The 21,387-nt window shown below is 38.2% G+C and overlaps 4 protein-coding genes and 1 long non-coding RNA gene across 5 annotated transcripts; 1 reads left to right on the top strand and 4 right to left on the bottom strand.

Moving 5' to 3' along the window:
- Positions 1 to 833: 833 nt before the first annotated feature.
- Positions 834 to 7,595, top strand: LOC114717745 (uncharacterized). Its single transcript, XM_028902942.1, has 3 exons — positions 834 to 5,491; positions 5,790 to 6,605; positions 6,719 to 7,595. The coding sequence occupies exons 1-3, from the start codon at positions 834 to 836 to the stop codon at positions 7,593 to 7,595; spliced, it is 6,351 nt and encodes a 2,116-aa protein (XP_028758775.1).
- Positions 7,596 to 12,221: 4,626 nt separating this feature from the next.
- On the bottom strand, positions 12,222 to 14,175 carry LOC114717744 (uncharacterized). The gene is made up of 4 exons (XM_028902941.1): positions 14,113 to 14,175; positions 13,903 to 14,034; positions 13,476 to 13,607; positions 12,222 to 13,206 (listed from the first exon to the last, which is right to left on the bottom strand). Exons 1-4 carry the CDS (start codon positions 14,173 to 14,175, stop codon positions 12,388 to 12,390), a joined length of 1,146 nt encoding a protein of 381 aa, XP_028758774.1. The 3' UTR covers positions 12,222 to 12,387.
- A 439-nt stretch (positions 14,176 to 14,614) lies between these two features.
- LOC114717746 (uncharacterized) lies at positions 14,615 to 17,579 on the bottom strand. Its single transcript, XM_028902943.1, has 4 exons — positions 16,464 to 17,579; positions 15,467 to 16,196; positions 14,992 to 15,155; positions 14,615 to 14,768 (listed from the first exon to the last, which is right to left on the bottom strand). Exons 1-4 carry the CDS (start codon positions 17,220 to 17,222, stop codon positions 14,640 to 14,642), a joined length of 1,782 nt encoding a protein of 593 aa, XP_028758776.1. The 5' UTR covers positions 17,223 to 17,579; the 3' UTR covers positions 14,615 to 14,639.
- A 577-nt stretch (positions 17,580 to 18,156) lies between these two features.
- LOC114717743 (putative disease resistance protein At1g63350) lies at positions 18,157 to 19,229 on the bottom strand. The gene is made up of 2 exons (XM_028902940.1): positions 18,266 to 19,229; positions 18,157 to 18,161 (listed from the first exon to the last, which is right to left on the bottom strand). Exons 1-2 carry the CDS (start codon positions 19,227 to 19,229, stop codon positions 18,157 to 18,159), a joined length of 969 nt encoding a protein of 322 aa, XP_028758773.1.
- Positions 19,230 to 19,315: 86 nt separating this feature from the next.
- LOC114717747 (uncharacterized) lies at positions 19,316 to 20,353 on the bottom strand. Its single transcript, XR_003737745.1, has 3 exons — positions 20,194 to 20,353; positions 19,555 to 19,622; positions 19,316 to 19,408 (listed from the first exon to the last, which is right to left on the bottom strand). It is a non-coding gene; the product is annotated as an uncharacterized LOC114717747 (long non-coding RNA).
- Positions 20,354 to 21,387: the final 1,034 nt, after the last annotated feature.

The raw sequence follows: 21,387 nt of genomic DNA, 5'->3' as shown, positions 1-21,387 counted from the left end.
CTCAATACTCAAGGGTCTTTCTTCACTAGAATGTTTCACCTTACCTGATTAGCGAGAAGTCTGAACTAGCTTCTGAATGTTTCGTGCTACAATGGATAGAATGGATGAAGTTCTTAAATTGCTATCCTTATGCAAGCAGTCTATGTTCAAATGCAGGTTGATTCAATGTGAGATAAAACCTGCAAGCTTCACCATGAGCCGAGGATCTTCAGTGAAAAAACCTTTTCTGCCTCCTGCTACAGCACCACCTCCAAGATCCCTTGCAAAGTCAGTGCAAAGGAGAAAGCAAAGTCCTCGAAACCCATTGCAGGATCTGAATCGCATTTCTGGTAGTAGCAATAGCAGTGATTCTTCCAACGTCTCTGCTGAAGCATCAAGAGGTTGCCTACGATTTTTCCTCTCCCACTCTTCTTCTTCTTTGTTATGGACCAGGCCACAAACCAGGATGAGGTGGGCTATAGTGGGCCGAATGATGAGGTGGGACCACGACGCAGCACTCGTGAACGTAGGCTCACATGGAAAATGCGGAAGGAGTGACGATATATTCTGTTAGAGGAAAGAGAGAGGTGTGGATTACGTGAATCGGGTCTCTGCTCTCCCTCCGTCTGGACGTTCTCCTCTCTGAATATTCTGTTTCCCTTCCCTCTCTGGCAGTTTCTTCCATTCCCTGACTTTTCTGTTATTTTGTGGCTTGATGCTTGTATCTGGATATATTACTGCTGTGTTTTGACGTTATACATATAATAGATCCAGATTTTACATTCATTGTCTGAGTGATTGTTTATTTTAATCGAGAACATTCCATTTGGTGCTTTCATTGACCAACGGCTGTCATGGCAGAAGCTACACGTTTCAAGGATGTACAGGCTGAGGTGAAAAATGTGCAGGTTGAGGTGAAAGCGTTAGCTGAGTACATGGATCAGATGGAGAAATCCGCAAAGGAAAGAATGGACGGCATTGATACTAATAATAACGCGCGGTTTGATCGATTAGAATCGACTTTAGATGTTTTAACGAACACTACTCAGCCTCGTTTTGACAAACTGGAAATGGCAATCGAGAACTTGAGCAGGAATTTGAGCTCCACGAATCGTCACTCTGAGATATTGGGTGAGACTTCACCTATTGGTGCAGGTTCCTCCTGGACCGGCCACTCTGGCTCTGCCAAGACCATTAAACTTGACTTTCCAAAGTTCAGTGGGGTGGACCCGACTACGTGGATTTTTCGCGCCGAACAGTACTTTGAGTACTACCATACGCCCGATATACAGAAGATCATCATCGCCTCAGTGAATTTCGAAGGTGAGGTGGTTCCGTGGTTTCAAATGCAGCAGAAGGCAAGGTTGATTACCAGTTGGCATTCTTTGGCTCGTGCTATAGAAAATGAATATGGACCTTCTCCATATGATCAGCCTCGGGTTTGGTTATTTAAGCTCTTGCAGACAGGGTCCACTGATGAGTATTACCGGGAATTCTTGACTCTCGCCAATCGAACAGAAGGCGTCTCTGACGAAGCACTGTTAGATTGTTTTACTGGTGGCTTGAAACCGGAGGTCAGACGCTATGTCGTCAGTCAAAGACCGTATAATCTTATGCGGGCAACCGAGCTGGCTAAATTGTTTGATGCAAAAATTGGACTCCCAATGGACACAACCAAGCCCATCGCATCGGGCCCAACTAGAGGGGGGTATTCTAAACCCTTCACTACCGCCACGACCAGTGTATCTTCTGCTTCACCGCCAGTGAAAACCACTCTTCCTCCTCTGTTACCCACCCCCGCCATTAAACCAATGACCTCTATCAAACAGATGTCCCCTGCCGAGATGTTGATACGACGGGAGAAGGGTTTGTGTTATACGTGCGATGAGAAATTTTCCCCCACTCATCGTTGCCCCAACAAGCAGTATATGTTAATGGAGTGTGACGACAGTGAAGGACAGGTCCCGGAGATGACGCCACATGCTCTCAATGGCGGGAATGAGGAAGCCACTAGCATCCATCATCTTTCTCTTCATGCCTTCCAAGGACAACAAGGTAAGGCTACCATTCGCTTCGAGGGGTCTATCCATGGGTCGGCGGTTCAGGTTCTGTTGGATGGCGACAGTTCCGATAGTTTTGTGCATCCACGTATCGTAAAGCATCTCCAGTTACCTGTTGAATCTGTGGGTCACGTGCGAGTGATGATTAGCGACGGTCATTCCATGAAAGGTGAGGGTGTGGTCCGTGTTCTTCCTGTACAAATACAGGGCCACACAATCGAAATCCCTGCTTACGTATTGCCTATTGCGGGTTCTGACGTAGTGATTGGCGCTTCGTGGTTGGCCACTTTGGGTCCTCATGTGGCAGATTATACGATTGGGCGGTCTAAGATTAAATTCTTCAATAATGGGACCTTTGTTACTCTTCAAGGGATGGTTCAACCGTCTATCACTCGGGCCGACTTCCATCACTTACAGCGCCTTGTTCATATGGATGCGGTATCTGAGTTTTTCATGCTGCACTTGGATATACAGGGTGAGCACGATTTGGGTTTGGATGACAGTATACCAGGAGACATGAAAAGTTTGTTACACAACTATCAGGAGGTTTTTACTAAGCCTACGGGCCTACCTCCACAGAGAGCACTGGAACATCGGATTATATTACAGGAAGGTGTGGGGCCGGTGAAAGTACGCCCTTATCGATATCCTTTTAGCCAAAAGGATGAGATTGAAAGGATGGTCACTGAATTACTACAAGATGGGTTGATTCAACCTAGCACTAGCCCGTTCTCTGCCCCTGTTATATTAGTCAAAAAGAAAGACGGTACATGGCGGTTTTGTGTTGACTACCGAGCTCTTAATGCGGTCACGATCAAAGACTCTTTCCCCATGCCCACTGTGGATGAATTGTTAGACGAATTAGGAGGCTCCACTTGTTATTCTAAATTGGACTTACGCTCTGGGTACCATCAGGTACTGATGCATGCCGCTGATAGAGAAAAGACAGCTTTCCGGACCCATCAAAGTTTATATGAATGGCTTGTCATGCCTTTCGGATTAACAAATGCGCCAGCCACATTTCAAGCTCTTATGAATTCAGTTTTTCGTCCATTCTTGCGTAAATTTGTGTTGATCTTCTTCGACGATATCTTAGTTTACAGTACTGGGTGGGAACAGCATTTGCAGCATGTGGAAGAGGTTCTAAAATTAATGGCTGCCAATCATCTTTTTGCTAAAATATCTAAGTGTTCTTTTGGCCTCAACTCTGTGGAATATCTGGGACATGTTATATCATCCAAGGGAGTTGATATGGATTCCACCAAAATTTCTGCCATTCAACAATGGCCCCCTCCCCGTACTGTTACCCAATTGAAAGGCTTCTTAGGACTGTCTGGTTATTATAGGCGTTTTATTCGCCATTATGCAGAGTTAGCCTGCCCGCTGACCAAGTTGTTACAGAGAGACTCCTTTCACTGGACAGAGGAAGCCCAACACGCTTTTGACCAACTAAAGTTGGCGTTGACTACAGCCCCTACGTTGGCCCTACCGGATTTTACACGGCCCTTCATACTAGAGACTGATGCTTCGGGAAAGGGGATTGGCGCTGTACTGCTTCAGGACAAACACCCTATTGCTTATTTTTCGAAGCAACTATCCCCGAGATTACAAGCTCAATCGGCTTATGTCAGGGAATTGTATGCTATTACTCAAGCTGTCTCAAAGTTTCGGCACTATCTTGTGGGACACCGTTTTGTCATTTGGACTGATCAAGAGAGTTTGAAGCATTTGGGAGGGCAAGTGATCCAAACCCCAGAACAGGAGGCTTTTCTACCTAAACTAATGGGGTATGATTATACCATTGAGTACAAGAGGGGCAAATCAAACATTGTCGCTGACTCTCTGTCTCGCGTTGACTGTATGGCAATGATGCAGATTTCTTCTTCTCTCATGAATGACATTCTATCTGATTTGCGGTCTGACCCTACTGTGCAGGAGATGATAAAACACCATATGCAGAACCCCCCATCTGACTCTGATTACGAGTTTCGGGATGGTTTATTATATAAAAAGCATAGGCTGGTGATTCCTACTACTGCCACACACATTATCAGGAAGTTATTGCTTGAGTTCCACGCCTCTCCCCTTGGTGGTCACTCGAGTACCTTGCGTACTTACCACAGAATGGCTACTGTTTTCTACTGGCCTCGAATGAAGTCTGATATTCGGGACTTTATCAAACAATGCCTCATCTGTCAACAGGCGAAAGGTTTGCAACTTCATCCTGCTGGTCTCTTGTCTCCGTTACCTATCCCTGATCAAGTCTGGGATGACATTGCTATGGATTTTATTACTGCCTTACCTCTAGTGCGTGGTCATTCTGTCATTTTTGTGGTGATTGATCGTCTTTCTAAATATGCCCACTTTATGCCTTTGAAACACTCCTATAATAGTCAGCATGTTGCCAAAGCTTTTATACATTCTGTTGTTAAGTTACATGGATTCCCAAAAACTATTGTTTCGGATAGGGACAAGGTTTTTTTAAGTGCGTTTTGGTGCCATTTGACTACTTTGCATGGTACTAAGTTGAATATGAGTTCTGCTTACCATCCTCAATCGGATGGTCAATCTGAGGCTTTGAATAAGTGTTTAGAAATGTATTTGAGATGCTTTGTATTTGACTGCCCTCGACACTGGTTGGACTATCTCCCATGGGCCGAATTTTGGTATAATACCTCTTATCATACAGCGATTGGGATGACCCCGTTTAAAGTATTATACGGCAGAGATCCCCCATCGATTCTGCCTGCTGCATTTTCCTCCGAGGTTCCCACTGATGTCATGGCGCAGTTGCAACTCCGTGATGCTATTTTACTGCAGTTGAAACAGAATCTGGGGAGGGCACAAATCCGAATGAAGAAATTTACTGATAGAAACCGCACGGAATCACATTTTGAAGTGGGTGATTTTGTCTTCGTGAAACTTCAACCGTATAGGCAAAATTCTGTGGCTTTGCGAAAACATCAAAAACTTGCAATGCGGTACTTCGGTCCTTTTCCTATTACTCATAAAGTGGGTTCTGTCGCCTACAGATTGCAGCTTCCGGACACAGCAAAAATCCACCCAGTCTTTCATGTCTCTATGCTGAAACCTTATGAGAGACCTATCACGACTCCGTATGTTCCCTTGCCTTTAATGACTGAACCTGAAGGTCCTATTATTCAACCTGCGGCTGTTCTCAATTCGCGGTCCATTTTAATTGGGGATACTTGGGTCCCTCAAATTCTGGTTCAATGGGATGGCATCGACCACACTACTTGGGAACCTCTACATGAATTCCAGCAACTATACCCTGCTTTTGACCTTGGGGACAAGGTCCAATTCGTTCTGGGGGGTATTGTTATGGACCAGGCCACAAACCAGGATGAGGTGGGCTATAGTGGGCCGAATGATGAGGTGGGACCACGACGCAGCACTCGTGAACGTAAGCTCACATGGAAAATGCGGAAGGAGTGACGATATATTCTGTTAGAGGAAAGAGAGAGGTGTGGATTACGTGAATCGGGTCTCTGATCTCCCTCCGTCTGGACGTTCTCCTCTCTGAATATTCTGTTTCCCTTCCCTCTCTGGCAGTTTCTTCCATTCCCTGACTTTTCTGTTATTTTGTGGCTTGATGCTTGTATCTGGATATATTACTGCTGTGTTTTGACGTTATACATATAATAGATCCAGATTTTACATTCATTGTCTGAGTGATTGTTTATTTTAATCGAGAACATTCCATTCTTCTTCAAAATCCCCTGCCTGCAGACCGAAATACCTCTCCCAAACTCCCAATTCAATCCACAATGTGCCTCCTTTGAGAAAGCCTAACGCTAAAGAGAACCTTACAAAAGGTAATAGCGGGGACCACACTAAAAACCTTGCATCAGAGAAGGCTCGGAAAGTTAAGAAGAATCCCCCATGCCTATACCAGTGGCAATCTGGGAAGAAATCCGATTCTAAAACTGGCCAAAAATCCATGTCCTCTTCTGTTCTGAATAACCATTGCAATTTTCTTCCTCGACTGCCATCTGGATTTGGAGAGTCAATGCTGCAGGAAGAGAGACTCAAGAGGATAAATGACAATGACCATAAGTGTTCCCAGCTCAAATCTTGTCATAATGAAGCAACTTTGACTCCTCTGAGTAAAAGGGTGTCTGAGTCAGATTTGGATATTGTACGTGATGATGGGGATGTTAAAGAGAACTCAAACACAAGCCCTAGTAAAACACCTCCAATTCAAATTTCTGTTTCCCCTGAGATACAATGTGGTTCTTCTTTGGTTTCAGCTACTACACCAGCTTGTTATGGTGCTGGCTATATAGTTTCTGGTGTCACTGACAAAAGAAAATGCAGGCCTCGGGGTATTCTTATTGTGGGAGAGGACAACCCTCACTTCAATTATGGGACTGCTGATAGTTTTGATGATGGTAATGGGAATGAAATAATGAGCACCGCCACCATGTCAGCACCTCTTTGTTGCCCCTGCCAAGTGAAGCTTCGATGTATTGGGTTTGTTCACCTCATAACAATGAGGATAAAGATGCCACGAAGACATCTGAAAATGGAGCAAGTCAAGTTCAGGTACTAGCTGAGTCCACCACTCTTGGTTCCATTTCTCCACCATCATCCAGCCATAGAGTTTCTTTGGGCATAATTGATAGCATTGATTTGTCTAGTGCTGATTACTGTATCAGAAGCAAAGCATCTAGCTCAATTTCTCCTAGCGGGCTCCCTGAATTTCAAGGATTTTCAGATTCACTATTATCACCTTCTTATTTACCCATATTCTTTTCTCCCAATTCAACGTCTAGCTGCAAGGCAGGTGGCTCAGGAAAGGGCAAAACTTTTCAACACAATCGTATTGAAGAGAACTCTCCATACTCACTCAATTCATTGAGTAGTGGAAATGTTATTCAAACTCCACAGTCAGACTTCAGTTCAGATATCCATGTTGGCATGCCACGGGTTCATGGAGACTATCTGAAGAAAAGCAATTCTAAGCTTGACCTTGATTCCATAGGTGAAGCCATTCCATCAGCAAGCTTCATGTCTGTGCCATTGGGGGATTCTATTAATTCAAGTTTCCAATTTGATTGTTCAGCTCTGCCTTCTGATTCAATCGATGTCTGTAAACTTCCGAAATTTTTGGATGATCAGGTTCCTTGGTTATCGAGTTCTACAATTGACACAGCATCACAGTCTCAAATGAGGATATCATGGAGGGAAGGGTTAATGAGCCAACTTTATGAGATGGATGACTTTGATTGTTGCAAATGCTTGTCAGATGAGGAAGACCTTGCTAATGATTGCAACAGCAACGATTTACCCATCCATTATGTTCCTAAAGTCAATGACAAAGTAGACTTTGATAAAAAGTTGGATAGTGATGTCAAAATCACTGAAACTGATGATAAACCGCTGAGAATTGAGGGATTGGGCAAAGAAATATCTCCAGGTCTGCTATCTTGTTCGGAGGCTGAGTCTATAAGCACTGATGGAACTGGTCTGGTTGCTTCAAGAGATGATTCAGATTGGATGTTATGCTACAAGAATACATTATTTGAAGATTAAGATTAAACTTTGTCGTCCGTTCGTTCCCGTGAGAGCTAGACTAACATGCTAAAAGTTGGTCTTTAGGAGTTGACCTCTGCCTGTACTCATAAAAGTTGTGTTTGACTTTCCACTGGTATTTTAGATCTCTAGTGTTGAATGTAATGTACTACCTCCGGTCGTTAATATAAAAATTAGTTTGATATTTAATTTGGTTCTAAATATAAGACCTCAATTCAAGTTATTTCTCATATTTATTCATTTTTTCGTAAGATAATTTTTGTAATAGTTGCATACTTGCATATGTTAAATGTTTCATTAAATGAAAGTTCTAGCTAATATACATCATTCGCAAGTATATTTTAGAAAAGATAACAACTATTACTTTCGGTCCTAATTATAAGACCTTGTTTGTAGATTACAAACAAGGTCTTATAATTAGAACTGAAGGTAGCATTTAGCATAAATAACTAGCTTAATTAATTTGCTTAATCTATTCAAATTAGTCAATTCGTTCTTATATTAAAGGCTAGAGGTAGTATTTACAATAAGATTATCTCGAGTCTGATCATTGAAAGGGAGAATGTTAGAGTGGTAGTTGAGAAAATAAGGGCAAAACATTCAACAAAATATTCAACTTGCACTTGAATATGGGAGGGTTAGCTAAACAAAAAATTCATGCGAGACTTTGTTATCAACAGGAAGAATGACAATTTCCAAATTGCATACCAAACATAAGCATTTTAAATTTCTTATAACACGATATGTGATATAATCTTATTTTATATTAAAGATCATAAAATTCCAATGAAATGCTGCAAGTCTGTTTGCCAATTTGGCAACACTCTGTTCCAGTTCCACCCAATATCTGATTTCTATGGTATAATGGACAGGATTCTTCCAGTTTGGCAAAACTCTGCAAGTCTGTTGAAGGCACAAATTCATGTCACAGATGCCGGGATGGGATGTATGTAAATTCTGATTCTAAAAGAAGAAAACTTGACCCAAAACTAGGGATTATTCAGTCACGAAAAGGGTCGAGGGAGCCGAGTTAAGCAAAAAGCCATTGAGTAAGAGGCGGCAAGGAAAATCTCAAACCAATAAAAAGGTCCCGTCAAGTATACCTCTTCGCTGTTCAGCCAGGAAGGCCAAATGCTTGCATGTGCAAAAGAAAAGGAATGTGGGACCTAAAAAAAGCAAAGAAAAGTAAATCAAAGAAGGGGGCATATAGGAAGCCCAAGGAAACAACTTCTCATTCTAAGACAGCGGTAACTTCTGAGCGTAAGCAAAGAACTCGTGGGTAACAGTTACTGGCTTAATGGTCTTAGGTTGTCCACAAAGCCACGTGATGAACGAGTAATGCTGATTAAGAAGAAAAAAGCATCTTGCCCCCTCAGAAGGTTTTTCTAGCACCTTTGATCGACCTAAATGCCATCTTTGTTGCGGAGATGGGTGCACATTGAATTATATTGCTTGTGAAATCTGTGGAGTGAAATGATAGAACATCCATGAAAAGGTCGTATTATCATAATTACACCTGAATTTTATGATGACAACCATTTACTGGTACTTAATGCCTTATCTTATGCTAGGTTTTTTGACAAAAAGAACATTTATTAGCGGTCAACTGTTTGTAATCTTTTCTTGGAATAATTTTCTTGTGAACAATTTTCACATCCTGGCTCTGTTAATGAATTAGAACGGCTAGCCGCTTGTAGTTGATTGGTGTAACTAGTTAGACCAGTGGTATAAAATAATTATAAAAATGAATATTAACTACTTTTGAACCATAATTTTGGATGATTTGGTCCTTTCCTTCATTGATAATATGACTGAATTGTTTTGTTAGGATTCTTTAATCAAAAGAGGAAGTCACAAAGCCCAAAACATTGCTTGTGAAGGATTGATGTACAACTAGGACAGAATTTGACTTTGATCCAACTGATATTTCTTATGGCGTTTATATCTATATATATGTATACATTAAAAGTCTGCAAAATAATGTATTATGCCATGTGCTCCTCTCACTGAATATATTTTCCTGCTGCTAGTATCAATTCACGTGTGATGCTATACGATCACCTGCTAGTCACTAACCCTATCTTAGAAAATACTACTTCTGGTCCTTAAATATAAGAGATCGTTTAGATTCTATTTTAGTCCTAAATATAAGACCTTAATTCACTTTATTTTTCATATTTATCTTTTTTTTTCCTAAGTTAGTCCTTGTAATAATAGTAGTTCTAGCCAAATATACTTGATTAGCAAAGATATTTTAGGAAAGATAACACTTATTTATTACAAATAATTAACTTAACTAGTTTTCTTAATCTATTCAAATTAGTCAACTAGCTCTTATATTAAGGACTGAAGGTAGTATTTACAATAGAAGCAAAGATATTCCCATACTTCCCCTCAAGTTGGATGTTATGAGGTATGTAACCTGGATTTGGGAATAGAGGGAAGGAGGAGAGAAAGAGAGGGAAAACAGAGGAGAAGAGAGAAAAAAAGGGAGAAACAGCGAGAGAACTGAAGAACTGAGTCAAACTGCCGTATTCATTCAAACGGTCATAGTCTACAAGTGACTTGAATGGTTCTGTTTATAGAAGCGTTAATATCCCCTTCCAATGGCTAACTAAGTCCTGAATATATTTATATTATTGTTATGATTATATAACATTGGATCATAGTTATTGATCATAACCAACTTGCTTATGCATTCGTCAAAATTTTTTGTTGGAGGTCCCTTGATGAGAACATCATCAACTTGTTTCTTTGTTGGCACGTACATTAGGCACATTATTCCGTGATGAAATGTTTGTCGACTCTGTCTTCTCCTCTTTTACTGCATGTGGGGGCTCTATTCTTGCAATGCAATCAAGAACCCATCGAGGAAGCCATTGCTTTAAAAGTTTAACTTGTTAAAATCCCACCCTCACAAATGAGTTAGGAAATCAGCCACTTCCACTGCTAAATCCCCTGTAAAACACAGCTGATTAGGATAAATATACAAGGCCCAATGATTTTTAGCTTGATTGGCTTCCAAGCCTTTTTCTCATCTCATCTTCGATTGTGTGACTTGGCTCTTCCATACAGAAGTAAATATATTATGTGACATTGGATCAGACACTCTTTTCTCTTTTAAAGTCAAGTTACATATAATTACCAAACTGGAAAAACTCTATCCAGATCAATTAGTTCTAACGGAGGCCTAAAACTAGACCTTTTTTTTTTTTTTTTAAATATCGTCATATAAGCACTCAACGTTTGTCATGTGAATGTGAATGTGTTTGTGTGTGTTCTCTATTGATTGTACATGATCTAATAGATGTCCTGTGGCAGTCCGCAAAGCTATCCACTCGATGATCCTATATAGCAAGTTTGTATTAAATTCTTATATCTGACTTTATTGCAGGTTTGATGATTTGTATGGAAGGGATATACAATTGGACAGCAGACGCCATTTGCTTGCAGATCCTTTTTCTTCTTGCAGGAGAATGTTGCTCCTTCATCAGTTTTATTCATATTTAAAAAAAAAAAAAAGAAAAGGAAACAGAGAAAACTAACCAGTTTGATAGTCGATGTCACAAGAAGAGAAACGATTGATCCATCAGAATATTGTGGTGCAGCATGCCACCATTTAGAGGGAAAGAAGAATAATGGCAAGGACAAATATGTTAGAGAGGCCGAAGAAAATTGCATTTGAGGAGGATAGCTTAGAGAGTTCATACATTAATTGCATTATTAATGATTGTTAATCTAATCCATGTGTATTAATTGTAGTTACATTCTTTCTCATGTAAGTCATATTGGAATGATTCCCTGGCTGTCCTTTATATTTAAACCTTTTGAAGAAATCAAATATATGATCATAGCATAGCTTACTTAGCAAAGAGGAATTATAGCTCTGCATGAATGTTTTTGCAATGATAAAGTATGAATACTAATTCAAAGAACAAAACAATGAAGAATATAATTTGAAGTTCTGTCCAAATGCATTTATATTTCATAGAAACAAAAATCCCACCATAATTTAAGAGATTTGAGTCTTTCTAGGCTTTGTAAAAAGGAGATGTTACCTAATAGCCATTTATTTAGGAACAGGCATCGTAGAATATTGTTGACCACTGTCCACAGGAAGTACCCTTGACCATTGCAGAATTGATTGTTCATCAGAACTCTTTTCATTTTCAAGAACCAACACTATAAGCTTCATCGTACTTTCAAAAATATCATTGGTTACATATATAGGGGTCTCAAACTTCGTTGAGATGAACAGAAATTCAAGTTAGGGACACTCCAGCTTACGTGAAAGTCTGTCCATTTTATTGATCCATAAATATCTTTCATGTCTAGTAACCAATTTAATATGTTTTTCAAACTTAATCTCTTCCAGCAAAACAGTCTGCTTTTAATATAACCATTTCTCAACATCATTGACAACCCTTTGAATTATTTTAATTCAAGTTTATAAATTTATTTAACGTATATATAACTTATTTAGTTAATTCATATCCAAGGTGAGATTTATTCGCACTCTTAGCTCACACCACCCACCTCCATCAATTTTTCCATGAGTGATTGAACAACCGGATTATTTGGATTCGATTCTCATAGAAACAATTTTGAGGAACATACAAACATTTCTATGAGCAAAGGATAGCTTGGGAAAATTTAGTACAAGTGGATAGCTCAAATAAGCTATCAACAGTATTACAGCGCACATATCCCACAACAAATAAATAGTCCAGTGATTGTATTAAAAACCTCTCAAACTTTATTTGGTCTTTCAAAATAAGCAAAGGAAGCATGATTAGAGATTTCTATTAGCAATGTTTTGCTCAAACTGGCTTCCTAGGACTGACCATTTATGATCAACCTGAAACAGTTGTTGCCGGGACTTTCTTTCATCTTCTGCCATCTCGGACTTCTCTTTCCTCACAGTCTCGAACTCTTTCTTGAACTCTACTGTTTCTACAATATGTTTCCTCTTCTGCTCTTGCAGAGAAAATAATTCAGCCTCACAATCCTTTTTCACTTTCTCCAACCTAGAGATCTGCTCCTTCAGCCTAGCTTCGTTCTCTTCAGCTTCATCCATAAACTTCTGGGTCTCGGACATTTTGGAAACAAGAGCAGTGGCAACCTCCTTTCGTTGAGTTAGCTCCTCCTTGATCCTCTTATCTCTTTCTTCAAGCTCTGCAAATTTATTAACAGTAGCAAATGCTTGCTTGAAAGATAACAGAATGTTAGGCAACTCTTTGTGCATAGACTTTATTATAGCCATAACTTCATGGGATAGAGCTTCATCTTCCAAGGAAAGGCGAGACAAGAAGTTGAGAGCTGTTTGAAGGCGAAGAATATAGTCCTCTGATGTTGCTATGTCCTTAAGAGGCATCTTCAAGTAGTCTTCCAAGTCACTAAGGGCCTTTGCAACAAGCTCATCTTTAGCAGCAGCAGCAGCAGTAGGAACAGATGATGATGTTGGTGTTTTACCACTATAATCATCCTCCATGGATTGAAGCATGTTGATGAGATCATCATCTTCCAAGTCTTTAAGATTTGTCACAGGAATCACCTTCCCATCCTCTTCAACATCCGATTTCCTTGTGTTGAACTTGATTTGACCATGAATCTAAGAATAAAAATTGGATTTGAAAAACAGCACACGAGTCCTAAGCTACGACAATATTTTCCATTATGCTAGGATAAAAGCTATATATACAAGTATCTTAACTTCTTTTCAATAAAAGCTATGCATATCTCTTGCTTGATTCTCATACTATTGCTAGCAATTGTGTAGCAACAAAATCATAAATCATGACTATACATAACACTCAGAAAATTTGATAATTCCCACAAAAGGTATCATTATATTTGGACCTTGAAAAGCAGATAGCTTACATGTGGAAGCGTGTTTGCCGAAGAAGTAACTAAGATGTCAGGCAGCGAGCCTGCTAATTTTGAATGAGTTGAAGGGGTAGTTATCTCAGCATTCCGAGATGATGGAGAACCTTCAATGCTTCCTTTAACATCCTGTAGAGAAATAAATTAAAACCTGTTATATATCATCTCACATATGAGTCTAAGCTTCAACAACATTTTCCATTCTACTAAGATATAAGCTTTATATAGAAGTCTTTTTAACTCATTATCAAACCATGTTTCATTTAAAAAGCTATATACATATATTCCACTAGATTCCCATATCATTGCTGGCAATTTTATAGCCACATGATCATGAATCATGACTATATATAATACTCAATAGTTTTATAAGTGCCAACAAAAGATATCACGTTTGGGCCAAGAAAAGTATTAGAAAGCTTACAAGTGGAATTGTGTTTGTTGAAGAAATGGCTAGGGTTCCAGGGAGCAAGCTTGCTAATTTTGAATTAGTTGATGAGGTAGTTATCTTAGCATTCTCAGATGATAGGGAACCTTCAAAGCTTCGTTTAACAACCTGTAGAGAGATAAATTATGATCCGTGAGTTTTACAGTATTTGAATGAGTTTGTAGAGAGTTGAATTTTATCCCCTACATTTTCCCTTGATACATTTTCCTTTTGAGCACTCTGAACTTCTAGATCTCTAATAATCTGCATCGCCCAAAAGGAAGAAAAAAGGGAGAATAAGTTGCTCCATATATATGAATGATGTTTGCATTACTTCGATTTCATGAGGAATTTCATTTTTTGTAATTCCAATTTTTTCAAGTGATTGTTGTTGGTCCTTCAAATCCAATTGACTGGTTGATATCGTATTGACCAACTCCTTATATATAAAAATCAATGAACATATAGTCAAAATCAAATAGGTTAGTCTACTTATTTGCAAATACTCTTGTAGTCTGAGAGGCTTTTATGACACTTACAGTTTCATCATGAGGCGTTTTAGGTAGAGATATATCTATAGGATTACTTGTCAACGGCTTGCTAACTGATTGAGGAGGTAGAGATGAAGTTGGCATTACTGCAGGTATCTCTGAACCAGGCATTATTTGATTGATACTCTGGGACAGCATATCCAAAAATACGTAACTAATGTCACAAGCAGAAAAAAGACAATATTAGTGCAAGATGTAATATAGTAAGATAGTGAGGTTGACCTTGGTTGAGCTTTCCGGTTCTGAATGAGCTAATGAAGTAGATATCTGAACATTTTCTGATATAGTACACTCTTCAGCTCCTTCAACATTCTACACCACATTAGAAGATAGTCAATATTGACTGAACCACTTGCTTAACATGTCTCGTTTTTGCGCACTTCCATCTTCTGACTCTTTCTTGTTTTGTATGAGTGAATAAATATATTCTATATCATATATTATACATTATGATGTCTATCAAGCATGAGCAGGACCCAATAGATATAATGGGTTTGCTGGGCATTCAAATAAGATATGGAAGACATATGCATACCTGTTTCAAGTTTGATGAAGTAATGGATGTCAATCCTTGGTCATTCCTCTGGTCTCCAATTTCTTGACAACCAATTTGTTGGGTGATTTCTCTATCAGAATCATTCGTGGATGCGATAATATCACTCAAACCCCGCCATAATCCTTCATACTCCCAACAAAATCCTATCATATCATCAATCCCAAAGAAATTATTTAAAATAACAATTGCATGTAAATAAATTATATCTATTTGAAAAGAAAAATTATTTGAAGCATATAAAATATTAATTTTGATTATTATATTTAAATATACAAAATACTTAATTTTAAGCACTTGAAGAATGTGGCATGCAGAAAGTATTATTGAACTGTATCCATATATTAAGTTTAGAAACATATTGAGGAGTAAGAATTCATCATGGATGGTTATATGTCTTGCCGACAAAAAGTTGCAAGTAATATAAATGTGTATATGTGTATATATATTGTAGTACCTTCCAATAGTTTGTCACGCATTTCCTGAGGAGTAACAGAGGAAGTAAGAGATAGTTTGGGACATCGTTGCACAATAATGTGCCTCGCGGTTTGGAAAGCGGTGGATGGATTGACCGAAGTGAGTGAGGGAAGGTTCCAAAGGACAACATATTCTAATTCCAACACAGGAGTGGCAGCCTCGTATGTGTGTGTTGTGTCATGCTGTTCATCTCCAAATACTTGCTTAAGCGCAGATGTATCTTCTATGTACAATACCTTTATATTTGGAATCAGTCGACATGCAAAGATCTTAGGGAATACGCATTTCAACTTATGGCAACGTTTGATGTAGATTGAAACAAGTCTTAGGAAGACAGGTTTCGGAGAAGTCGACACATTGTGATCATCTTCTTCAATGATTTCCTCCAACTCATTACAGTCTGTAATGTCAAGTTCCCTCAGTTGTGGGAGTTCTTTCAAGATGCATGAAGGGAATACTTCTTTCAAATTTCCACAATTGGATAGGTTTAACCGCTGAAGATGTTGGAGGAGTAAAGAATTTTTGGGACCCCTCCATATATGCCTCAATTTGGGTAGATCACGCAAATTAAGGTTATTTAACCTCAAGTTTACTTGTTGTCTATTGATAGGAAGCTTTCCGACATCAAAAACAACTTCTACTTCATCATTATGTCGAATAAATAGGTCCTCTAAAGTTTCTAGTGGGGCCACGACCACCTTTAATAGGTCCTGTAGAAGTGAAAAAGAAATCACATTAAGCAATTAAAATTTGAAAATTATTGTGTCACCTAGTATAGACAATTAACAAATTATCATTGTGGAAAAACTGGATAAATGCACGTGTTGTAATTATATAAAATAATATGGCCAGAGAAAGTTTCCTTCATGTACAATTGTGAATATATAGTACGATAATATATAGATTTAATATTTTTTATATTGATGATGATAGATTATATGAATAGTTTGATAATATTAGAAATAGAGAAATAGTACCTCAGAAGACCTTTGATCGCCCTCCTGTCTCAATTCATCATACACATCGCAATGATTGATAGACTTGATATTAAACCGCAGACAATTTCTCAACCCTAGCTCTTCCAAAGAAGGCCATGTTGGATGATAATTTTTAGGACAAATACTAATGATATTTTGCATGTTTTCAAGTTGAAGATACTTCAGAGCAGAAAACTCAATTATTTGAGGGCTATTCAGATTCAAGCCTTCATAAGGAGCTTGCCCAAACAAACTTCTCAATTCATCATTTCCATATACACGTAAATATTCCAAATGTGAAAGGCTCTTTGTGAAAGAGATAGGCATTAAGTATTCTAGTTGCTTGCAATTGCCTATTTTAAGTTCTTTCAATTTGGGAAATGCATTTTCGTAATTCTGATATTCACTTCCATCAACTATTTCCTTCACATCTTCTGTCAGTATGTGCTCAAGTGAATCACAACTTTCTATACAAAGTCTCTCCAAGTTTGCAAAAAGGCCATGTGGAGGATGACCACCATGCAAAGTTTTCAAATGCTTCACCTTTGAGAGAGTTAGACGAGTCAAATTGGAGATGATTCCAAGTTGACTTGGATTAGTTGCATGGCCTATCATGCATTCTATCCCATCTGAATCATGAATAGCAAGACGAGTCAAGTCATTCATACTTCCTCCTATTGTTTGACACAAGTCAGGAATGATATTTTTCCAACTTCTAGGGATTTTCCTCAAAGAAAGAGTCTTTGCCCTTCTCATCATATCCTTATTTGTTGCAGTTGAAATACAATTCTCAAAATCTTCAATATATAAATTTCTTTCAACAAAAGAATGACAACAAGATATACGTCTATGATACCAAGAATCTTCATCATCACTGCCAAAATGTATGCAATAGCTCTCCAGTGTTGGTGTGGCAGTGCTAATTTTATCAAAAAATTCAGCACTATTTTTATTTTGGTGTTCCCAATCTTTTCCACTATTGCCACAAAAATATAATACTTCCAATTGTGAACATCCTCCTATTACTTCAAAAGGATTCTTTTGAATTCTGCACCAACGCAAATCTAGTAATCGCAATTCATTTAGTTGTATGGTGCACTTTGGCAATTCATTGAAAGAACACCTCCACAATGCAAGAGACTCAAGTCTTTTTAAGTTCCCTATGAAAGAGATATCACCTAACTGGCAACCATATAGCATTAGACAACACAAGATATTTGCCCTGGGGGCCCAAAGAGGCAGTGGAAGAACTACTAAATCTTGTATAAAATAATAGGTATTTTTAAGAATAAAAATTTTGAGCTTCTCCATATCATTGAAAAAATCATTGGGTATAGTCACAGAAGACTGTGACTTTATGGAGACATAAAGAAAATTAAGTTCAGGACAATGTAACTTGTTGGGACATTTATCAATATCTTCAAACCATAAATATCTTACTGCATGGTCCTTCATTATCATATCTTCTTTTAATTGTCCCATAATCAATTTGCTCTCCTTCTTTGCTATCCATAGAGCTACATCACGAACCAAGTCATGTATCTTAACATGACTACCATCTTCATGAGCTTTTAGGAGTAAACAAGAATCTGCAAGCTTCTTTATGGCCCTATTGATTACTTGGGTCCCTGCCCATTGATATGAGGGAATCTCTCCAGCTAGACCAAGCCCTAGTCCGATTATGGTTAATTGATCAATCTGAATTTGATAATCTTCTGGATACACAGAACAAAATAAGAAGAGTGATTTAGCCACTTCATTCTCTAAATTATCATAACTTAGCCGAAGACATCCATATGTACCTCTGAGACCTTCTTCAACATCTATCCAACGTGAACTTCTCAATGTTTTCAATGCTGCAACCCACTCATCATAAGGTTTATCCTTCAAAGCACTGGCTACTGCTGCAATTGCAATAGGTAAACCATCACATTTTTTTGTAATTTTTTTTGCTATATCCTTCCATTTATCAAAGCAATCATCAGACAACTCAGCATGCTTCTTAAAAAGGGCCCAAGAATCATTCCCTTTTAAACCCTCCAGGGGAATTTTTTTTTGGCAACCCATCGATTTACATAGATGTAAGTTGCGGGTGGTTATAAGAATAGTGCAGCCCATTTGATCATTATTAGTAGGAATCCCTATGTCCTCAAAATTAAGCTTCTCCCATACGTCATCCAGAATAATCAAAAACCTTTTTCCACTACTCAATCTCATGGATAAGCGTCTAGCTCTCACTCGTGTCTCTTCCTCTTTCAATTCCAAGTTTATTGGGCTGGCAATCTCGCTCTGAATTTTTCTTACATCAATGGTATTAGACACAACCACAAAGACTACTTTGTCAAAAAATTTCTCTGCTTCTTTGCCCACTTCTTTTACCAAAGTTGTTTTCCCAGACCCGCCTATGCCATACAATCCTATCATATGAATCTCATCATCCTTAATAGCCCTCAAAAGGTCCTCACAAACCCCCTTTCTACTGTCAAAGGCCACAAAATCTTGTGAAGAAAAGTAGTTCATACCTACAAGCGAAGTAAGTCGAGAAAACTCCGAGAATTCAACTTTATTGTGCTCTCTAATTTCATTAGTCTTCTCCTCAAGCTGCTTTGCCAGATTATAACGACTGATCAAGCTTGGACAATGCTTAAGACAAGGCATCTTGTTTCTTTTCTTTGTTTTCTCTTGCAGCTCCACCACCTTTGCCATCAGGGAGTCTGCTTTGTCCAACCAGTTCTCAACTTTACCAACAACCTTATGAGTATCCATCCTCACATCTTTAGCACGATCTAGAACCTCTTGTTTTTTCGATTGCAGGTTCTCTTTTTCTGTTTCAAGCTCTTTTACATACTTGTTGAAGCGGAAAGGATAGCAAGCTTGAAGTATTGCTTCATCTACTAACTTGGTCAGTATATTAGCCGTAACAGAAGCAGCAACATCCATTGCCACTGAAACCACACAATGTAGCCCAGGCGATATAATTTGAAGGCGCCATGAAAATAAATAATTGGTATATGACTTAATTAAACACAAAATTATATAGAGCAACTCTAATTACAGACAAGATCAAAACATTATTTTCAAAAAACCTTACGTGTTATTTTGTGAGGAAACTCAGCTAAAGATGAGTCTGATTAAGGTTCTTCTCCAATCTAACTGCAACTATGAAACAAGGGAAAAAACGCAAGAACATAAGTAATAAGGCATGGTTGAATTTGTAAAATCCAAACACAACTCTACTCCTTTTTCTCAGAAATTTCGATCTCCTTGTAACCTAGCAACACAAACACTACTTTCAGTTCTTCTAATATTGACTTTAATTTCAGCACTAATGCATACATCAACCTCTACGTTTGTTTTTTTACCTCTAAGTTTACTTGCTGTGAAAATGACAATTGCTTAAGCTTTCACGTCAAGTTCCTTATTTATACTATGACCTCATCCACAGCCTCCTTCAACATTCAATTTTCACAGCCTCACGGCCATTAAAAAACTGTATCTAGAAATTTCTGTTTCTCCACCTATACTTGTAGCTTCTAAATTTCTAGAAAACAGTGAGAGATTTAATCAATAACTCCAATATTAGTGAGTTAGCTGAATGTTCTGTACAAAACTGCGAACACTACTCAAGATCAAGAATCATAATATAGACACAAGATCATACCTAAATGAATATACAGTAAAAGGGTCATGGACTAAGAAATGCAACAACAAACCCAGACCACATACTAACCTCTGTATTGAGCTTTAATTTCGATCTTCTCCAAATGAAGCAACCAAATTGAATCTCAGTACACCCAGAAGCCAGAAAGTAGCAGTGATATCTCTCTCTCGCACACTTTCAGTACAGAGACTTTGAGACTTGACCAAGTGAGACTTTATTCATACCAAGTCTCTCCTTTTCACCCGAGGGTCTTCAAAGTCATGCTTTTAATAGTTTAATACAAACAGGTGCAAGCACATATTATAAAATATTAAGGGAGTGGATAAAGCCCGTCATAATACATTGTGTCATGTTTCAGAGGTTGTTTGTATAAATATGAAACCCTGCAATTATATATCGCCATCTGAAAGAATCTTCTCATCATTAGGGCCCTAGGATCAATGTAATTGTATTCATTGTCAAATTGCATTTTATTAATGTCTTATATTTCTTAGTTTTTTCTTTTTATTTATTTTTACTTGATCAGTCGCTACTTCCGTTGTCCTGATCTGGAGCTCCTTTATTTACTTTTTAAATTGTTTTGCTTTCCCGGCAGTGGTGGGTCATAAACGGAGGAGCCCAAATTTTGGAATCCTATGCAGTACCAAAGGCTATAATAAAGAGTCCCAACCACCCATCTACATTATTTATACTCTTTTTCATCCTCTTCTTCGGAAGATTCAAACAAAATCACGATTATTTGTTTGTAATATGAGATGAAACAAAATAAAACAAATAATTTTTTAATTTATTCAAATCAATTTCATCTTGAATAACAAACTGTGACTTTCACAACAAGTAAGCGCGGCTTTTTTTTTTTTCAAGATGCCGCAACCAGTAAAAAGAAAAAACCAAAATTCTAAATGATAAAAAATATTTATAAAAAATGCTATGCTTTTTTTTTTTTTAGCCTGGACCAAAATACTACACTTAAAATACTCTTTGATGCAAAGAATCTCCCATCACATCACTCTGCCACATCTAACATACTCGTTCGATTTTAAATGTAAGACTCTTATATTAGTATGTGTAAAAGTTTTATACTCAAGACCGAGGGAGTATTTATTTTTTATTGAGAGAAAAGTGAACCTGTCCACGCCATGAATAAGTTGAGCTTTCCCTCTCCCTTTCCCGTAATAATTCTTCCACCAATTTAAAAACTTGTCTCCCCATATTACCTTCACATGTGAAAACTATAAGGTTGTGTCTGGAAAAAGTATTTTG

Source organism: Neltuma alba, unplaced genomic scaffold (assembly GCF_004799145.2).
Source record: "Neltuma alba isolate B1F8T4 unplaced genomic scaffold, ASM479914v2 tig00011773_pilon, whole genome shotgun sequence".
Lineage (NCBI taxonomy): Eukaryota > Viridiplantae > Streptophyta > Magnoliopsida > Fabales > Fabaceae > Neltuma > Neltuma alba.
The sequence above is the reverse complement of the archived record's forward strand: the minus strand, read 5'-3'. Positions and strand labels throughout refer to the sequence as shown.

Coding starts and splice junctions, on each gene's coding strand:
- LOC114717743 (XM_028902940.1), bottom strand. CDS start 19,229: ATGGATACTCATAAGGTTGTTGGTAAAGTTGAGAACTGGTTGGACAAA.
- LOC114717744 (XM_028902941.1), bottom strand. CDS start 14,175: ATGCAGATTATTAGAGATCTAGAAGTTCAGAGTGCTCAAAAGGAAAAT. Junction 14,035..14,112: donor AAAATGTATCAAGGGAAAAT/GTAGGGGATAAA, acceptor ATCTCTCTACAG/GTTGTTAAACGAAGCTTTGA. Junction 13,207..13,475: donor CGGCAAACACGCTTCCACAT/GTAAGCTATCTG, acceptor TTTTATTCTTAG/ATTCATGGTCAAATCAAGTT.
- LOC114717746 (XM_028902943.1), bottom strand. CDS start 17,222: ATGATGAGAAGGGCAAAGACTCTTTCTTTGAGGAAAATCCCTAGAAGT. Junction 16,197..16,463: donor GCGATCAAAGGTCTTCTGAG/GTACTATTTCTC, acceptor TCACTTCTACAG/GACCTATTAAAGGTGGTCGT. Junction 15,156..15,466: donor GCGTGACAAACTATTGGAAG/GTACTACAATAT, acceptor ATGATATGATAG/GATTTTGTTGGGAGTATGAA.
- LOC114717745 (XM_028902942.1), top strand. CDS start 834: ATGGCAGAAGCTACACGTTTCAAGGATGTACAGGCTGAGGTGAAAAAT. Junction 5,492..5,789: donor ACATGGAAAATGCGGAAGGA/GTGACGATATAT, acceptor CCCTGCCTGCAG/ACCGAAATACCTCTCCCAAA. Junction 6,606..6,718: donor ATGGAGCAAGTCAAGTTCAG/GTACTAGCTGAG, acceptor TTACTGTATCAG/AAGCAAAGCATCTAGCTCAA.